This window comes from Rhipicephalus microplus, chromosome 5 (assembly GCF_043290135.1).
Source record: "Rhipicephalus microplus isolate Deutch F79 chromosome 5, USDA_Rmic, whole genome shotgun sequence".
Taxonomy (NCBI): domain Eukaryota; kingdom Metazoa; phylum Arthropoda; class Arachnida; order Ixodida; family Ixodidae; genus Rhipicephalus; species Rhipicephalus microplus.
In genome coordinates, this window is record NC_134704.1 from 31,302,511 (window position 1) to 31,323,258 (window position 20,748).

Below are 20,748 nucleotides of genomic sequence, written 5' to 3' on the forward strand. Positions count from 1 at the left end.
GGACAGCTTGCAGCGGTTGCGAAGCCCCATAACGGCAATCTTGTAACCGTGGTGTGCCGCCGTACGTAGGCGTACCACGAGGAACTGCCCTCGTCGCCGTTTCTGTGCGCGCGCTTCGCAGGCGAAAGCGCCCGTCACGCTTGGGAACACCGGGGCGGCGCGCTTTCCTCTTTGGGGGTCGCTCGGAAAAATCTTCTTCCTGTCTTCGGCACGTCGTTTTCGAAAAAGCCCCCTCCCCCCCTCGGCCCACGCCTGCTGAGACTGCGCTGCTGCTGCCAAAGAAAAATGTAGGTTGCAAACTCATTCACATGAATAATCGAAATAAAAATAATATAAACATAACGCGCGAGCACCACGCGCACACATCGGTTCCGCAACACTGGGTCCAGCACCTCCTCGCCCATTCCCTCTGCTCTGGTCCACGCTGTGGACCCAGGTATAAAAGTGCACGGATTTTCGGCAGCATGGCACAGCCACTCCGGCGAGAACCAAGCAACAGGCACCAACATCTCCCACCACCGGTGAGTTGGGTGATCGGCCGCAGGGTCGCAGTCTCGGGCTGAGTCCTGAACCGGCAGCGAGACATGGAGCCCCATGCGATCAGCGACGATAGGGCCCGGAACCAGTCATGGGTGTGCTCCTGTCAATCTCCGCCTATCGGATACTCTCTAAAAGCTAGCGGAGCACTCGTGACTCCTTTGGAGTTTTTTTTTTTTGGCGTGGGGAGTTTTTTCTTTTCGCCCACTCGGCTTCGTTTCCTGGAGTTTCACCGCGCAGTCCCTGGGTAGAGTACGTTCACTCTGATAGCGCACTAGCATGTAGAGTCGAAATTACTCAATCATATCTGTCGAAAATGGAGTCGATCGTTGGACAGTTTCTTGGGTGATAGGTTATTCCCGTAAAGCGAAGTGTCCGTCCTTATCGGAAATGTCAAAGTGCAGGTATGCCACGTCTCGAGGATGAGCCAAGAGTCGTACAGTGTTATACGTCTACGCTACTGTGATAAGAAAGTAACAGCGAAGATCGTTCGCGATTTGGCCGAACGTAACGATGTGGTCTAGAAGCAAGAATTAGTAAAGGCAGGAAGGTTTGGAGAGTTTGGCATCCTTTAATTTTCTTTTAACCAACAGCACAGGTTTCGAAGTGGCACAGGTCAACTGAAAAAAGCAAGGAGACGCAGGTCCACCATCTTCCAAGCCCCTACCAGAGTCATACTCTTTTTCATTCAACAGTATTTCTAACGTCTTCCTCATCAGTTAAACAAAAAGATATATATCCAGCTTCTCGCAGAAACAGCCATATGCGCATTAAGGCAGAAGTTCAGAAAAAGGTAAAGGCTTGAAGTGATGATGAATTCCTGAAGACGAGGTGTCACTGGAACCAACGTTTCGGCCAGTGGTCATATCCCCTTTAATATCGCAAGCTTGAAGGCAGGACCACTTATCAAATCATAGGATCCATTGACAGTCCGATTTTTTTTTCTCTTACGTGCATTAGCAAATTCAACTCAAGAAATGGAGTTGGGACTTTTCCCGTATGCCTGTACGGTCTATCGTGACTGCGAAACAGTGACGCTCGACACAACCGGGCACATCATTAAAATGTCCACGCGCGTATAATGCGAAAAGACGGCGCCTTCGCAACTGCAGTGGTTCTTAATACTTCGGCTAATCTCATCTGCACCCACGCAGCAGCCGCTGACAGCCCAGCCAAACGTTCAAGATGTACAGCCGTCGAGTGACCCTCACCTTCCTCTGCCTGACCCTCGTGGTGGCCCTGGTGACGCAAGAGGCACAAGCCAGCAAGCTTAAGAAGGTGGCCAAGTACGCGCTCATCGGAGCCGCCCTGGCGCCAAGGGTTGTCCCCATCCCGATCCCGGTTGGGTAAGCGAATACGTGCGATTCAACCGCTTCGAACCTCAGTGGATTCTCGTTGGCAGAATCGGCAAAAGGCGATGGTCTCACAGAGAATGGAAGAGAACCGTAACGAGTAAATGCAAAAATGTTAATTAGAAGATAAATATTCCGTTTGCTACCCTGCACTATAGAGAAGGGGTAAGACAACACAGAAAAGTAAGAGGGATAAGAACGATAGAGCAGGGAGGTAAGTATATGACACAGGAGTGTCATATAATCAGGCCGCTCGCAGAAACTTCAGCAGCGGCTTCGTCACTTTCCAGTCTGAAGCTCGAGTTTTTCGGCCTTTCAAGATTGATTTCTCAGAAAGCGGCTGGTCACGAAGGTACTTGTATCAAATGTTACGTTATAGCACGTAAATCAAGGTGTCTTGATTTAGAGTAAACGTGACTGCGCCACTGGTGTATATAAGATCACACGAAGGGATATTTTCTGTGAGCCACGCGCTTGGGTTATGCCAAGAAATGCGTAGCCCTCCGGTTGAGAGCGAGATGTATGAGAAGGAACGCGAGTTGTCAGAGCGTCATTTTTGCCAGGTGTGAGCTGTACATCTGAGCACACCGTCCGCGTAACAAATGACCGTTTCCACAACAAGGTTATCGCGCGGCGATAGGCGACGTATAGATGACCGAGCTGATGGCACTACACCGCGCAAGGGTGGGTCTTGGACGCACTGTTGTAATGGAGGTCAGTAGTACAGATGACAGGCCCCATTCGCCGAAGGACAAAGTTCACAGCTGTACCGGCGGCGTCGGGCATTGGCAAGATAGGCGCGCCGAGTGTTGTTGGCTTTGGTTGGGTGTGCCAGGAGCGCGGCGTAGGCTTTGGCACGTTTTAAAGGCGGCGGAGTCCTCCAAGTAAGGAAGTAGCTATATGTATACACGCAAACGCGGTAAGTCAGAGCGTGCGCGAGAACGCGAATATGCATTCTCAGGCGATCATAGTAAATATGTCGTCGCCTAGTGTACTCATCTCTTAGTCAGTTGGAATTATTTTCCTTGGAGATATGGGTGTCACACTAACCGACAAAACGACAGCTAAAGAACGACGACAAATCGTAGTGTTTCCAAATGAACGTCATTACACGCATACAGACATAGGTGTTCCCAACTGATATCCCCCGTGTACCAATCGAAATATTATTTCCCGATGACGTCACGTGAACAGAATTCTGGTCGAATTGTAACAAAAAAAAACATGAAACGCCAGGAAGAAACGACGAGCTCATTCTTTGTATCTTCGAGGATGTTCAGCGGCTCTTTCAGCTAACCTTTACAGGGCAACCTAGCGTATGACGTCATTTACAAATATACCCCAGCTGTTACGCTCACGTTCATTCACCACACTTTTAAAGGGTGATTTCAAATTGACGTTAAAGGTTTACCTCCCTATTGTCGCCCATGTATGGTACAAAATACAGGCGAATACGACGAACATTACCCATAAACGAGTAATGTGGCATGGAAGACACTGTTGAGTCTTTTTTTTCTGCAGACCAGGAAGGGACGCCGTGCTCCACCTTATACTTATCGAGATCAACGCGTCGTTCTCGCCTGCAGTACACAGGGTCCACCACGAGAAGTCGAGAGATAAAAAGATCTTTAGCGAGGTTTCGCTCGCATAAGAAATCTGTAAGCACCGCCAGCGATGACTCCATACGTTTGCAAAGAAAAAAAAAAGCGCACCGCAAGGCAACCCCGGGGCCTCAGTATGCAAGAAGTAGACGACAGGTCATACACGAGGAAGAGTACACAAGGCTACGTCCCATTATCGCGATTGCGAGCCTGTGAGGGGAAAAAAATCGGACGGGTTGATAAGCGGGCCACTATCTCGTATACAGTAGATGAGCAGTGCTTTGAGTGCCCGATATGTCGACGAACGCGCACGCTAACGGCTAATGTAGGCGGTCTCCGTGCAACATCGTCACGCAGTGCGTACGTGTGCCCTTATGACAGCGAATCCAAGTAACAAGGAAGTGCGAAATGTTATACTGTAAGAAAATTTAGTGGCAAAATATGCCATACCAGACACTCCTTAGTGTGAAAGAGATGGGCAGGGGGTGGCTGAGAAATACTTTTACGCCCCCCCCCCCCGTTTCTCTAACGTGCACCTGAACCTAAATACGGGGGAGAGGGGGGGGGGGGGCGTTCTGATATGATTGCTTGCGGCCATCGATCGCCTGGCTTTTTTTTTTGTACTCGGAAGGGTAATTCAACAGCCCCCTATTTTGCCACTTCGATCGTTTCGATGAAGTGTCAAAATGTGAACCTCGTACATTTACGGTTGAAGGCAATGTTACCGGCGCATACGCAAAAGAAAATACGCAAGGGCTTCTTTCTCCTTTTGTACAATCGCTAGCCATTCTTCCTATCCATCCAAACCCTTGACAGGCGTACCCAGGCCAAAGCTCTCCAAATCATGTTGCGTAACACGTGAACTGTCTTTCGCGTCAGGTTATCTTATCAGTTCCACAAGTACCATATCTTGTTTTGAACGTAAGACCAAGCACACGTTTGCCTTGAACTGTGTATACATGGCGCAGTCACAAAACATAAATACCGGCGACCCAGCTGAAGTGGCGCGCGGACGTGAGAACATGCTTCAGTGACCTATATGCACTTGTAAGTCTACGTGCATCGCATAACGTACGGTATATATTCACTTCACGATAGTTCACCGGTGCTGGCAATACGCAGATAATCAGTGGGTAAAAAAAAAAACACGCTGCGTCTATATCAACGATGACAGGCAGATATAAATGTTAGAATCAGCTAAGCCTCAAGAGTAAGTGGCAATATAGCCCGCCACCGTAAATGATATTGCATAGTCCTTGGGGACAAATTATCAAGTTCTAGCTTCATGCTACGCGCAAGCTACAGCGGCATTCATGATGCTTTACAAGCTTCTTTGCTTTCCCCCTCCCCGGCGCCCCCTCACTTAAAAACCTGCAAAATAGAAAAAAGGAAGGGGGAATGGTCAAATCGCATAATAATAGCATAGAGTAATTATGAAACATTACACATAGCGATACGCCAACTTTCAGTGGCATACTGTTTGGTCGCCGTTGCTTTGCAAATACACTCAAGCCTCAATATAACTAGCCTGAATATAACGAAACGTCGGTTATAACGAAGCACACGAAGAACTGTCTTGAAAAAGACATGTTAGTACTTCACCTTTATAACAAATTTTCGGTCATAACAAACTTGTTTTCGTGTAAGTGCAACTTTATTATAACGAGGTTTGAGTGTATAGGAGCGAACATTTTACAGATCTAATAGTCGTTAAGCTGTTCATATACGGTCAACTGTCCGTGACTCGTACATCTTTTGCAGCCACCACGCCCACTACGAGCCCCACTACGACCACGGCTGGCACGCCGGTCTGCACGGCAGTCACGGTTGGTGGTGAGAGAACCGGCGCGAGGGTGGTAACACACCCGGCGACAACAACGAAGTCAACTCCACCCAAGTTCCCCGCTCCGTACGAAGAGCGCTCACCGACCACCAAATGCGTGACCAGTGAACCTACAGTTGTTCGTTTTCAAAGTGTTTGTGTATATATACGCCGAGTGTGTACGCGTACCTGACAAGCCTACCATGGACTCACACCGTGTTTGTCGTCGTAGTCCTCGTCTCCTGAACCAACGTCTTCTGCTCGTTCTTGTTCGAAGGTCTCCGTTTTTTTAATAAAGCGAATAATTCATTGACAACCCCCACACAGAGCCCACTGTTCGTTTTTCGCGTGAGCGCAAAATACGCATCTGGGATGATGATGTTCAGAAAACATCGTTACGAGACGGAACGAGACGAAACGAAAAAACGTAGCGCAGTCAGATGGCGCTGTGGTCTGTGCTCTTTCATTTCGCCACAGCACTCTTTTTTTTTTAATAAAGTGCATAAGTCGACCAAGCAGGAAATCTTACTGCGTGTAGTCTTATAATTGGTTCACAAACCTCCAGAAACGTATACCACATAACGACAGTGTCGATGTGCGCCTCGGCTCACTCCTCTTCATCTCCTTTGCGCAGTATCATTTTCCTCGAAAACGCGTAAGCAACAATTTTCTGGTGCGTAGTGGCGCCTGCGCATCTGGGCTAGAACTTCCACCCACAAGGCAATCAAAATTACTGCTTTGTTTTTCTTAATTTCTTCGTTTTCAAAAGATATTTTGCTGGCATGCAACTGCACGATTTTGTAAGGGTTACCCCATGGTCGACGAAGATTTGCGCACTCGTCCGCAGACCGTAATTCTAAGTCCACTTTTCACCGTATCAACATGTTCTCATATATTACGGTTGCCTAGTGTGATGCCACAAATACCTGCATACGGCATATCAACAAACTTATTGTTCTTTCCTTTTTTTATCGAACATGTGAAATTCTTCTAAGAGACTTTCGTTATCTTTACACACACATAAGCCTCGTTAAAAAAAATAAAAGACGTTTCAGGAAACTGTACAAATTCTCACTAAATAGGCTTAGTCGAAATGTAAAGAAGCAAAAGAAGAGTTCTGATGCTTGTTCGCCACAGTTAATATGCAAAAAAGAACAAGAACAAGTCCGATTTCGCTCAAGAGCAAGGTCATTCGCGAATGAAAGTTCGGTGAGCCGTAATGGGGACTTTCAGCGGTAGCGGTGCATAGTTGCAGGAATATATTACAATGTGTGCATTAAGGCAGATCGCGTTTATTTACAAAATGACAACGACGTCAGACGATGGCAGGCGAAGATGGAGTCCAGAAGCCACACCCGTTAACCTCTTCTTCCTCCTCCTCTTGCACGGCTCACACTGCAGCAACATGTATGATATACCTGCGGCCCAGCGAGACTACAATTTTGTTTTTACATTCTTGCTAATTAATAGCACCAGGACACGACAACTGGTACTGGAGCCAGAAATCACTTCGAATACCGCACGAATCGTATATAGACGTATATGGTTCTTCGTGCGATTGTGCAGCGCATGAAATTAACCACACGGAGGAGACCGCGGGACGACCTCAACAACACAAACGTCCCACCCAAAAAAAAAAAAAAAGACGCGTAAACGGTCCCGTCGGGCGTCGCCGATCACGAGACAAGTTGCGCCATCTTCGATGAAGGCTTTCGTGCTCTTGCGTCACAGCAATCATTGAACATCGCTGGATTCACGCCCTGTTGGTGGGCTGTAGGACAGAAAAACGAGAAGAAAAACGCCGCACGACTTACAGGGAGCTCCTGGTCTTGGCTGCCCAAGCTGAATGAGTCGTTGAAGCCGGGTTGCTGTGCCAGGAAAGAGAGAGAGAGAAACTAGGTATAGATAAAGCTAAAGCGTCACGTAACTCTGACAAAATGAAATGGGCCTCATACATTTAGCTATAATGACAGAACATATGTGACAATCAGCTTATTCCTTTTTTTAAAAAAGAAAGTGAGGGTGCATGCACTCTTCGACTAGCGGAAAAGTCGCGAAGTGCCTTTAGATCTCAGAGGCTTTCGTTGTTGCAGTACCGATTGTTCCGGCACCTACCTAAACAGCAAAGTGCTGCACGGTAAAATTAATCAGGCGGATTGTGTCGAGTCGTATATCCTCGTGCGGTGCCTCAAAACAAATCTGACATACAACTTGATTATGACAATTAAACAATTTGAAAGCTTGCGCATTCAGCACAGTCAACAGTACTGGTGACGAGACACGAGCTTCAACCCGTCCGCCTCTTCGCCATGTACAGAACTAGACTATAAAAAAAATTGTATTTTCGCGCGTAAATGCAGAATCGCACTTGTGTATACCGAAAAGAGGGAATTTACATCAATGCTCAATTTCTAAAAAATCGATTCGCAGAGTCGGCAGCGAGCGCGAATGCAGCCGATGAGCCCTCGATAGGAGATCCCACACAGTACACTCATATCCGTTTCGCTGAACGGTCAGGTACACGGAGATACCACGCATCTCTCTGAAACGCGTACTACGAAAACCTTAATCTTAGAAGGCATCGCGAGCGACCCGTACCAAGGTCCAGTCGACTCCGGGCTGGACCGCGACCGGCGACTCGTCCTCGTCCTCCTCTTCTGGTGGCGTGAGGGACGCCGCCTCCGCCGGCGGTCCTCGCAAGGTCCCTTTCATCTTGAACCCCAGCACGGCCACGCCTGCGCAAGGGGCACACGTCGACGTGTCTCGGCCCTTGGTCATCTCGTGACCGTCGATTTGTCGTTTTTTTTTTTTTTGTTCTTTATGTTACCTTTGACGTCGGGCGTGGCGATGGCGTCGTACTGGTTCCAGTGGTTCTTCCACAGTGGCCCCGGAGGGGCCCGACCACTGGGTGGCGCGGCGGTCGACAGGCGCATCTCGCCACGGCGTCCGTCCGAGGCATCGCCGGCATTCTGCGGTTCGTAATGATACATTATTATAGCCGCCTATGGCGAAGTAAAGTAGCGAATTGGGCTAGTTGGAACATACTCATCAGAGAACGTGTGTGTCTTGCACTTGTGTTTTCGTGTCAATTTTGTTTTTCGCTTACCGTGACGACTAAGTAAATTAAATGACTAGGCTATGAACGGCTGCGGTGAGAGAGCGTGACCGCCATTGCCGAACATAACGTTAGACAGTTTCAGAATAGCGTACGCAAAGCTTCGTGTCAGCGTTTGTCACCACTACGTATGCGTCATGTTCTAACTTCTTATTGTGGTTTACGAAGTTCCGTGCGCGAACTGTGTGAACAGAATCGCCGTTCGCGCGACGGCTGAAACAGCACTGTAACAATGTGAATAATGAGAAGGCATGCTCGAACGCCATCGCCGAAAATGCGCAAGCCTCAAGTCATGCGATATACCGGGGCAACAAGCGTGTCGTCGAAGAAGGACCTGACTTCCAGTTTAGATCAGAGATCTATGACTATACAAACAAGGAAAAGTGCGCTCAACCACACGTACTGTAACCCGCCAACTGTGTATACGCAAAATGCTTAACTAGGTCACGTGCTTTAGCCTATTTAAGCGTTTAACTCTCCTGTGCGCAACTCTCCCATTGTGCACAAGGCTCCCATTCTGGGTGCCCGAACGTCAGTGCATTGTTTATCCTCTTGTGGTCGGCATTCTCGTCTATTTATTCAATGATTGTTCCCGACCAGATAAGTTTCCATTCCTTGACTTCACCAATTGCGTACCGTTTATGAAAGAAGCACATGTTTCTGGCGTAGAAAGATATATATACGAAAAAGTGAAGAAATCCAGGAGGTTAAGCAGGAAAGACAATGCAGTTAGCCCTGTGCGTACGCTACAGGTAAGCACCAGCAAGCACCAGTAAGCACCAAGAAAGATTGTTCAAGTTTTTGTCCGTATCACTCACGACGGCTCTGTAACGCAGTCTGATTAGGTAGGCACCTTCGAGTCGTCCTATTTCATACTCCGAAAGTAGTGTAAGTGAATGCATCGCCGCCTATAAATGCTATTGTGCGTGTAACAGCATTCCTGGTGCATTGTACGCCCATGTGACCAGGCATGCGTCTAAGTGGGCGTTACTTGACCGACCGTTGCCGTAATTCGCTCGTCCAGTTGGCCGCGGTGTTTCGGACGTTTCCCAATGACGCACCGTGAAGGTTCAGACTCGTCTTGACGTATGCATCGGACAAGGCAACACATCCTGAAAGTGGAAATGTGATGCTAACGCAATGTAAACGACGAACAACAAGCTGGCGACCGGGGCGTGTACAAAAGAACGCGAACCCAAAAGGCTTTTCCGGTAAAGCCCATGTAGCGTTACGTTAAGAAACGCCGAACGACGCCGCCGTTATAATGGTCCCTTCTGCATGAGTGAACTCTGGTCAAGGGCTGTCGCTTGTACATGTGTATACGGTGTATATACAGGTGTATACGCAGACAACTACGTAGCGTACGCGGTATGCTGGGGCGCATACCTGGTGGGCGGCCGGGTCGAACACGTTGCGCACGTCCTGGCGCGCGTGGTGCTTGCGCCGACGCAGAGTGACCGTGTCCAGTCGCCTCTGGACAGCCGCCGCCTGCTCCCGGCTCAGAGTACGCACGTACGACCGGGCCGCCGGAGGGGGCGCCACAGGTGGCGCAGATCCGTCGCTATGCTGGTGATGGTGAGTCCCACCGCTTGACCCTGCATGATTTTTTTTGCTGGTTTGTTCTTCAAAGCTTATAAGTGAGTGATGTACTGTCATATTCCGCGAGAACATGTACCCGTGGTCTGAAGGACCTTCCATAACCGATTTCTTTGTTGTTCTATTTCGGTAAACAATGCCCAACTTAAAAAAGAGGAGACAGAGAGATTTATTGAGCTGAGAAATCTGATCGCCTTTGTGGAGGATGGGAAAAACTACCAAAATGTATCAGCCATCGAAACGTACTCACCGAGGACATCGTCAAGCACAAAGTCGAGTCCCACCTCGCGGAGCCAGTCCGCATCCTGCTCCTCTGTAATGAGAGATGAAACCAACTCAATTTATACACGAGGCGGAGTTGTTAGCCCAGCTGATCACCTGGCATGTCACATATTGCCTAGAGTGCAAGAGATAAGAGGGGGAGGGGCATTTTGTTCACACAGCAGGAATAGTAGGTGATATTTACGTTGATTATGTCGAAGACAGAGATCGCAAAACACGCACAACATATACACACTCACAAATGCATTCATGGTTTGATGATTGTAATGTGGGGTTTAACGCCCCAAAACCACTATATGATTATGAGAGACGCCGTTGTGGAGGGCTCCGGAAATTTCGACCACCTGGGGGTCTTTAACGTGCGTATTCATGGACAAAAAAAACCTACGTGTTTAGAAGGAGAAGGACGGGTAACCGCAGGGAACGTATTCACAATGTTTCTTTGAGGCACATGTACCTACACAGCCTGATTTGCGAGTACGCGAGGTGTCAGTCCGGTCTTAGACTTAGTATAGTGACATTGTCACTGGTGCGTTCTTCTAGTAGCAGCAAGAATCGAAAGCACTGTCTTAAATGTTAAGGCCAATCACACGACTAGACAAACACAAGTGTTCGTGCAATTATCCGCCCAAAAGCATCTATAAGTAACCAAAAATAACTTGCAACCATCATTTACATCTGATTTTGACGGCACGAACGCGTGCACCAAAGAAAGGTTAAAAAAAATTTGTGAATAAGCCGTCCAAGGAATAGTGACAGCAATAAAGAAATGACTGACAAAACAGGGGCATCGCGCAGTGGTTCAAATCTTATTGCCAACGCAGGCAATTATCGATCGATACGAGTATACCGTCATCTTACGCGATGCACCTAAAAGCTGGTGTATCGCACAGGGGGAGAAAAGGTAGGAAAGGGCCGCTCCGGTTGCCAGTGCACGCTTTTCTTAAACGCGCCAGTAATAGGCTCCGGCTTGTTTCGAGATTCATACTGAAAAAAAGAAAAAAAAGACAGCGCGAAAAAAAAAACAAAAACAAAGACGGTACACACGAAACAGGACTAGAGCTGTCTGTCTCGTTTTTTACTGTCTCGTCTTTGTTCATCCCAGGGAGCACGGTAAGAAAACTCAAGGACGGAAAAATATATATACGCCGGTCGTGTTTGTTGTTTTCGCGCTGTCTTGTAACTCTGAATGTGTACCAACAAGCTCCCGTTCACACGCTTCTCAGGTTGCTCCGGGACTCAGTTCCAACCTGTTGATATGTTCGACAGTTGGTTGGTTGGTTGGTTGGTTGGTTGTTCTTCAGAGTCCTGGCGCAACCCACCACGGGGGATGAGCCAACATTGTGCGATACCTGGATTCTGGTGGGTCGCTCGATCATCTTCCTCTTCATCGTCGTCGATTCGGAAGTGGTCGCACTCGCTCCAATAGGCGTCGAACTGACGCCCGTGGCCTTCGGTGGCGGCCGGCGAGTTCCAGAACACTTCCCCGGAAGGATCTGCAAACACGCAGAACGCAAAGTCATCGTACAACACTTCCACTCTCACGTATACTCTCTAAGCGAAAACGGGGGCGCTTCCGTTCTTCGTAACAATCCCCACGGGAAACGTCGGCGATCAACACATTTGCGCTCGCACTGCGTTCAACACACACAAATCAGCGTTGCTCGAAAGTATTTACATTTATTACGAGATACAGTGTTCAATATTAGCGCTGGCTCCGAAAAAAAATATTTAAGAGTACACGAGACAATTCTGTATTATTTTTTTTTCACACAGCACTAAGAGACAACTATAAGTCAACGTTAGCACGCGTTCTGTTCCACTTACGACGGCAAAGTGGATGGAATATAAGCATGCGGGACGGTCATCGTTTTCGAGCCTATACCTGTATGTGTCTTTATATGCATGTGTGTGTTTACATAGTATGCACAGCTGGAGCGAGGTGGCTAATGCGTGGGCCGAGAACTTCCGTCGCGTCACGAAGATTGTGAGCAAACAGTATGAGGCGCAGATTGTTTACTCAATGGTTGTTTTTTTTTTTTTCTGACAGTGTGGTCTGTTGAACTGAAACCTTACAGCCATTTCTTTTTTTATCAACGAGTATGTGCGTTTAACTGCCGCTATACGCTTCTCCGTGCGAAGATGGCTTCGTCAACACACGCAGAGACCCGAACCAATCTCAATTTTTCGCAAGAATAGCCACCTGGATTTCGGAGTAGGCAAGCAAACATGCCAGCCGTGTAGGCTTACACAGTTTCCCAGTACCTATCTATCATTGAAGGGAACTTTACGAGTGAGCTGGAAGCGGGAGTATACGCATTTGAGTATACGCTCCACCGGAAGTCTTACATATTTGAGTTCTACCAAGAGAGGTGATGATTCAGATGAGGACGGAAATAAGCGAATGCGGATGTTTGTACAGCAGAGTGGGAAGACACGCTGAAGGGCTTGTTCCTTTTGCTGAGTTTGCACACAAAACACATTACAAGTCATCGACAGCCCTATAGGACGAGTCACCGAGATAAAACAGTTGACGCGAATTCAAGCGCTTATACAAACAACATAATTTTGGCACGCTCGACGTTCCTTTCACCTGTGACCACTCGAGCATACAGCACTCACGGTTCTTAGTATGCCCTCTATTCTTTTTTTTAATTTAGCACCAAGACTTTTGTCATAATTGTCGCACAAAAAAAAATGTAATCGTCATGCGCGGGATCATTGTATTCACTCTTGTAACGTAGCACTTTCTGGCAATGGTTCACGTTGACTGACCTAAATTGACATGCATAATTTTCAGTGCTGACTAGCATCGGCTAAAATACGACAAGTAACGCCTATAATGTCGGCTCACGTCTATGATTTTCCGTCGTCATAACGGCCACACTGTGTTGATTCCATGTAAATCCAGTGGTGCCCTCGCACACCGTGCTGCATCAATACGCAGACGACGACCTTATTTGTCTCTGCCCGACTTCTTTATTTTGTGCGCATCACGATCGATCGATCGACTAGCAGTCCCTATAGAGATCCCGGTTTGCGTCCTATAAAATGTGTCGCATTGAAATTCTCCTAGTACGTGCGTAAACTATGATATCAAGCTTGAGAGAAAGAGTAACAACGGAAGCCAAGACAAGAACTAAGTGTATCGGCGATGAACTTCACTGGATGGAAATCACTGTCCCCGGGGTGTTTTCTTGTCGACGGAAACTGCGGGTTTCCTTTTTGTTCTTTTTTTTTTCGTGCCAGATCGCCAGCAATTGGTGGGGGATATGACTTGGCAGCGTCTTCGGGAAACAACAAACGAGTAACAACATCGTTAGCTGTCCGCTCGCTGGCCGCTTTTGTCGTCACGGCGTCTTGAAAAGTCTTGGCCAAGACGCGCGAGCTCTCTGTATACGGCGCCAACATCGATAAAGGCCAGTATTAGTTGAAAGCTGGCGACGACACCGCTATATATTCATTTATGACGGTCTCGTACGCAGTCTTAGCGATATGTTTTACTTGGACAATCGCGTATACACACGAGTCACGTTTTCAGATGAGAGCATCTTCAAGAGATGAGTCACGTGTTTCTACCGGAACGTTTCAGCGTCGCACCAGAAGACAAAGTGCCCAGGAATTATACGAATGCACTCGTCTGTTCGAACAGCCATTCTAAATATAGTTCCTAAATTCTCCCCCTCCTCCCCGTCAAAATATGGCATTGTAATATAAAATGGAAACGAAACACTTACAGATAGTAAAAGTAAATAAATGGCAAGCCGTGCTTCGGCATGCGTCACTGTGTGCGCATAATTCTGTGTCCGCAGTAATCTGTGCGGGGACGCTTCTCTGTACAGACTCGTACCCCTAAAATGAAAAACATTAGGCGGCCTTGCTCAGAAAATGTGTATGCCTGAACTACTACTTTCTTCCTTTCTTTCCTTCTTTCTTTTTTCTTTCTTTCTCGTTTTCTTTCTCACTGCAAAATGCTCCCTCTTCTTTCCTTCCTGCAAGCCCGGAATAAGACATTTATCAACGTGCTTAGATGAGCAACAATTCATTTGCTACAGGCAACGAGGGCTATCATGCATCCATTACAGCCTGCAATTAAATGCGGCAACGTAAAATCACAAGTCACCTGGATAAAAGATCCGATTTCCATATGACGAACAGCTGATCGCCGACAAGCCTATGACTGAGAGAAAATCAATCACTGCAAAATAACGTGTACAAATGTGGTCGTGGCCAGCGCACCCTTGAAGGCCGCAATTTTTTAGACCAGAAATTCGGTCGGGTCAAGTTGGTGGATACACTATAACTGATTACTGTTAAAAAAGTTGTGGCCACTGATGCAATGCAGATTCTCTACAATTAACTGATGCACTGATGGTTGTATCGGTCTCGGGACGGCTTCAAGCTCTCCCATAGTAGAGTACTTTGTGCTCTAAATCGTTACCCCCTTGTTCTAACCCCCCCCCCCCCCCGCCACTGACGCAGCCACATGGGACGGCTGTAAGCTCTCCCATAGTAGAGTACCTCGTGCTCTAAATCGTTAAAAACTCTTTCTAAACACACACTCATCTAGTGTGAGGCCCGCGGGACGGCTTTATGCTCTCCCGTAGTAGAGTACCAGGTACTCTAAATCGTTAACCCTTTTTTTTTTTTTCTGAACACACTTGCCCCATACCAAATTTCGTTAGCATTACTTACACAAAACGACATTTGTGGGCACTACCGCCTCGGTCGCCGAACCCTACCGCCTTTAGAGCGTCAGTTCTCCCGCAGGCGTAAGGTCCTCCGGCGTAAACTACAAACCCGAAATTTTCCTCTCCCCTACCTTACGCCACAGAATTTATCCCGAAATATACCCTAATTTAGACTGCAAGTTTTGTACGGTCAGGAAAGCGGACCTTAACCACATTATGTGGCAATCTCGAAATCACTCCCCTCCCCCGAGCCTTCGTAAACAAATAAGTATAGTCAGGAGCTGTGGGAGGCTGCCATGCGCAGCTACAACCCCGACCTTCAGAAGGCTATCCTGAGGTGGTGGTGGTGGTGGTGGTGGTGGTGGTGGTTAGAAGAGGAGAAAGGCACCTAATTTCTGCAGCCCGGTAGGGAGCACGGCGCAGTGCCTAGAGGTGGGCTGAGGTGGTAGAAGTGGCCTATACCGCGAGTAGCATCCCTCCTTTTCGCATCCCCTTTCCCTTAGGATGGGAAAAAGTTGTTTCTCTCTCTCTCTCGTTAGCATTATCCGCGGGACGACTTTTTGTCCTCCCATACTAAAGTACCAAGTACAAATCGTTGAACGCTTAAGCCACGCCTTTAGGTTGAGTTGAACACGATAGCGATAGCGTATCCCTAGTGCGTGCCGATTGATTGATATGTGGGGTTTGACGTCCGAAAACCACCCAGTGCGTGCGTACCGAGTTCAAAATGGCTAGTGTCAGTGAAGCTTTTGCATACGACTGCTTTCAGTGTAATGGGTAACGTGCTTCGAACCACGGGATATGGTGCGGGTGAAATCTTTTCGAGGCTTGATATGCGCCCACTGTATACGTGGCCTTAAAAGAAAAGGCGCAGTAGCGTGCGTGCCTTTTGTAGTTGGTGGCTCGCTTTGATTGATTTGTCGGGTTTAACGTCCCAAAACCGCCATTTGATTATGAGAGACGCCGTAGTGGAGGGCTCCGGAAATTTTGACCACCGCGGGTTCTTTAATGTGCACCCAAATCTGAGTACACGGGCCTACAACATTTCCGCCTCCATCGGAAATGCACCCGCCGCAGCCGGGATTGGTGGCTCGCTTTGAACCATGACATCGTGACCATCGCATGTACTGACGCCCGATCGCAATGTACGCTTGCATACCACGCATTATTACTGCGATATTACATGCTGCATTGGGAATCATCTATACAAGACGAGTACATTTGTAAAGCATGCGAGTTACTTTCACTGCACTTCCAAGCAGGCGCGTGGCGCTGTGGTAGAACACCTTCTTGCCACCAAAAAGACCCGGTTTCAATGCTGACTCAGACCCAGAATTTCTATTATTTATTTTATTTGCATCTTTCTCAATTTTTCGGTAACGCGCAAGATGATGATTTTTTCGCTCGCAACCAACAACGCCACCGCCACACCGGAATTTCTGCAAAACAAGTTCTTTAACGCTAAAAAAGCAAATTGTCCTGCAATTTGGTGGTCAATTATACGACAACTACACAAGGGATAAGAAGAAACACAGACGCTCTCGCGTTAAAACCACGGCACAATTCAGGACGGACCACAAAGCAGACATGAGAGAAGCACTGTCGCATTTCTGTACGCTTGCTGGCGGCAGGATTTTCGCGCACGACGCCATTACCGAAATAAGAGAGTTATAGCAAGGTTCTATTGAACGACAAGTTGCGCATATATTTTAATTTACTATCGCAAATGACGTGAAGCTAAGCTAGCAAACCGGGAACTACCGTCTGGTCCACTTTTCTGCCTTGTCTCTTCTTTGTCAACATAGCGTACTCTTTACAACAAAGAGCCTGAACCTCGGGGAGGGGAGAGGTTGATTGATTTATATGTGGGGTTTAGCGTCCCAAAACCACCATATGATTATGAGAGACGCCATAGTGGAGGGCTCCGGAGATACGGACCACCTGGGGTTCTTTAACGTGCACCCAAATCTGAGCACACGGGCCTACAACGTTTCCGCCTCCATCGGAAATGCAGCCGCCGCAGCTGGGATACGAACCTGCGACCTGCGGGTCAGCAGCCGAGTATCTTAGCCACTAGACCACCGCGGTGGGGCGGAGGGGAAAGCGGTTGCCGCCCCCTCCGCCGTGCAATCATCTAAAGACACCGGCAGCAGTTTTGCACCACACTTTTAGTAAACATCTTTCACATCCTTTTTTTTTTTTTGCTGTGCATTGATATGGCTACGCATGTTTCTTTCACGATAACGTCCACCAATGATCCCCGATGTTGCATTTAAAGAACTGCTCACTTCCCACCGTAAGTCCGGAAAGCAAGGTCCAATAGCAGACCTTTGTGGGAAGCATTGACAACGTTTTATTTTCATTTTTGATGTCCATTATGGAGTTCGCTTCAATTTCGGAGCTCTTTTTTTGATAGCTAGACGTGGCCCTGATCGGTCGTCCGCGTAACTTGATTTCCGTGGGTGGATAGGGGCATTGGTGGGGTTGTGCATAAATCACGCTTTCATGACACGCTCTTTGTCCAGGAGGCAGTCATGTGTAAATTCAGTAAATCGAGTCGTTACTCTGATTTCGCCCTGTCTACACTTCCACTCTGGTGTGTCGTCCCACACGCAGTTTTAAATTCTCGTAGTCATATAGCTTCCTACAATACTTACTATAGAGGAAACTTTGGCGCTAATGTCTACGGGAACTGCAACGCACGGCGTTTCAGCCAGCATTTAAATGATGGTACACGAGAAATTGCCTCGTCTCCTTTCTTACGGCTCCGCTTGGCTTCAGGCGGCTTGGAGCTTCGTTGTCACGAGAAGACAATAAGCCAGTGTTCAGCAGTTGCGCTTCACCCCCTTAACCTTTCAGGCTCATCAGTTCAAATCTGGTCACCAAGTTCACGACGACCCGTTCTTTTATTCAAAACAAAACACAAAAAACGCCAATTAGAAAAGCCCCAAGTGCTTTCCGAGCACGCTAGCACGAAGACTAGGCAAATTTGTGTACTGCTAATCAATTTCATGGTGGCGGAACCATCGCAGCGCCGAAGTCCCCTCTAGTCAATTTCAAGAAGACAGATGCTGGGGCTAGTTGGTGATTGGGAATCAACATATTTGCACAGCGGAAGACTACGAGTAGTTACGACGTAACTACAGAAGAAAAGACAAGGACAGAAAGAGCGCTCTTTCTGTCCTTGTCTCTTCTTTTGTAGTTACGTCATAACTACTCGTAGTCTTACGCTGTGCAAATATGTCAATTTCAAGAAGCTCTATGCTTATAGCGATCGTTTTCTTTCGGACTAGACCACGGATGGGGGGGGGGGGGGGGAGTATAAAACGCTTTCTTTTCTCCCTCCGGACCCCTACCCCTCTTCCTTATGGAGAAACAGCGCTTTCGCACTCGCCTAACTGCGTCGTGGAGGAACTGTTTTTTGGCCGTCATAGGGGGGGGGGGGGGGGACGCGGGTAGTGGTTAGAAGATGAGAAAAAACACCTAATTTCCCGACCGGGTTGCAGAAATTAGGTGCCTTTTCTCATCTTCTAACCACTACCCCTCCCCCCCCCCCCCCCCTATGACGGCCAAAAACAGTTCCTCCACGACGCAGTTGGCAGCGTAGTGCGCCGATATGTACGCCGAAAGACTCCGATCGACAAGCTCTTCCGGCTCGCTCCGAACGCAAACAACGACGCCGTTCGGACGCGAGAGAAGTGACGCAAACATGGCCGCCAGGCGGCGTCAACAGCGTGACGCACCCCGCGCGCACAGGGAGAGCGCACTTTTTTCGCAGCTGGCCTGCCAACAAAAAAGCGGCCGCCACCTGTTGCGTCACGAAGTGCCGCAAGCGCTGCGAGCCATTGACCGTCGAGGCCGGCTTTTCCGCGTTCGATGTTTGTGTGGGAATCATCCGGCGCTTATGCGGAGGAAAATACCCAACGAGACGGCGACTAGGCTGCGCGTAAGAGATGGCGGCCGCCTCGTTGCGTCTTTATTATTTTTTATACCGTTTAACACATTGTGTTGAATTAGAGGTTGTTGTTTTTTTTAATCTGAACACGATTACCTTGAAAATTCGGTCTACGAAGCTGCGGTTGAATACACACTGTAAAAGACAAGAAGAGAAACAAAAGGGTAAATGCAGGGAAGGTAACCAAGCTAGATTCGGCTGGCTACCCTACACGTGGGGAAATACTGTACAAGATAGGGAAGAGAGAATAAGTTCGTTTTTGTCTGTTCTCCCTAACTGCTCACTTCCTGTTTTTTGTAAGTGTATCAGTTTCCTTCATACAGATCTTAATACATGGGAAATAAATAAGTCAAGACATTCATCGAAGTTCCCAGCTGTCATACGAAGGAACATTCCAGACATTATTTGCAATGGTATTAAGGCATCAGAAGTCGTAGACTAACGCAAAACAAAAAGATACTTGCGAAGAAGCCAGGGACAACTCAGAAATCAATCGAACTGAACATGACTGATGGCCGTGACATTCGTGACTTTAAATGCTCTGCAACAATATAACGATATTATTGACCTTACTAACGGAGTTTTTTTTTTTTTGCCTCACAGGTCGACCATGACAAAACTTTCTCGAATCCATAATGTGGGAGCGGAGTCACAGGGATTTGTCGCATGCTTTAAGCGCGCTTTCTGTTTGATTTATATGTGGGGCTCAACGCCCCAAAACCCCCACATGATTATGAGAGACGCCGTAGTGGAGGGCTCCGGAAGTTTCGACCACCTGGGGTTCATTAACGTGCACCCATTGATTGATATGAGGGGTTTAACGTCCCAAAACCATCACATTTAACGTGCACCCAAATCTGAGCACACCGACATACAGCATTTTCTCCTACATCGAGAATGCAGCCGCCGCAGCCGGGAATCGATCCCACGTCCCGCGAGTCAGCAGCCGAGTGCCTTAGCCACTAGACCACCGCGGCGGGACTAGGCGCTTTCTGTCTCTCCTTTCGTCCTAACGAGCAGGTGGAAAGCTACACAGGGGAAACGGCAAAGGTGCAAGAAGCTACACCTCAGCGAGCGTCATGACCTTGAGCATTTGAGAAAGTAAGCGTCGGCTGTAGTTCATTAGCGCGCTGGAGTGATCGCGATCACGAGCGCACTGGTGTAAAAGAACGCCGGGACCCAACGGCTAGCCCCCGGCACTAAAGCTCTTTTATAGGAAATTTTAGCGCCGGCAATCGTAAGCCCCTCGCGTATGCAAGCTGTGTTGCGCGTTCCTTCGTACTCACAGTCACACCCAAGGAGAGAGAGAGAACATAAGGAGAAAGGCAGGGAGGCTAACCAGGGCTGAGCACCGGTAGGCTACCCTGCACTGGGGTAGGAGAGAGGGAGGAAGGAAAGTTATAGAGGAGGAGAAAAAAGGTCACTGACTCGGCCGACGCGTAACAGTTTGACATCACAAACGTTGAAACAGACCGGTGTCTTTGAGAAAACGCAACAGTGTTTTCGTTGCCTTTGGGAAATAGGATGGGCAGTGCCATGGTCCGCAACCAAGTAGAACACAAATGAACGCAAGGGCTTGCGTACGCAAGCCGTTTTGGAACGCTATAACACTGCTGTATACAGCCGGAAGAGGCGGCGAGGGCGTTGAAACCCTCAATTGAATATTTCAATTTTGCATGCGTACGTATACACGCGCACCATACAAACGTAGGCACGAACATACATAAAGTACAACAAAAAAAAACCTCCCACGCCCATCCCTGAAAGAATTTCTAGCTACACCCACTAGTCACAAAT

The 20,748-nt window shown here is 48.1% G+C and overlaps 2 protein-coding genes across 2 annotated transcripts in view; one reads left to right on the top strand and one right to left on the bottom strand.

Moving 5' to 3' along the window:
* Positions 1 to 20,748, bottom strand: part of LOC119174763 (rho GTPase-activating protein 18) — a 228,115-nt gene that overhangs the window by 198,449 nt on the left and 8,918 nt on the right. The window contains exons 2-7 of the mRNA XM_037425809.2: positions 11,658 to 11,801; positions 10,274 to 10,336; positions 9,814 to 10,022; positions 8,140 to 8,281; positions 7,911 to 8,047; positions 7,127 to 7,180 (exon numbers count right to left, since the gene is read on the bottom strand). Of these exons, the coding sequence (XP_037281706.2) occupies positions 7,127 to 7,180; positions 7,911 to 8,047; positions 8,140 to 8,281; positions 9,814 to 10,022; positions 10,274 to 10,336; positions 11,658 to 11,801 (749 nt within the window). The remainder of the gene's footprint in view (positions 1 to 7,126; positions 7,181 to 7,910; positions 8,048 to 8,139; positions 8,282 to 9,813; positions 10,023 to 10,273; positions 10,337 to 11,657; positions 11,802 to 20,748) is intronic.
* Positions 1,665 to 5,634, top strand: LOC119174767 (uncharacterized). The gene is made up of 2 exons (XM_037425817.2): positions 1,665 to 1,883; positions 5,252 to 5,634. The coding sequence occupies exons 1-2, from the start codon at positions 1,723 to 1,725 to the stop codon at positions 5,325 to 5,327; spliced, it is 237 nt and encodes a 78-aa protein (XP_037281714.2). The 5' UTR covers positions 1,665 to 1,722; the 3' UTR covers positions 5,328 to 5,634.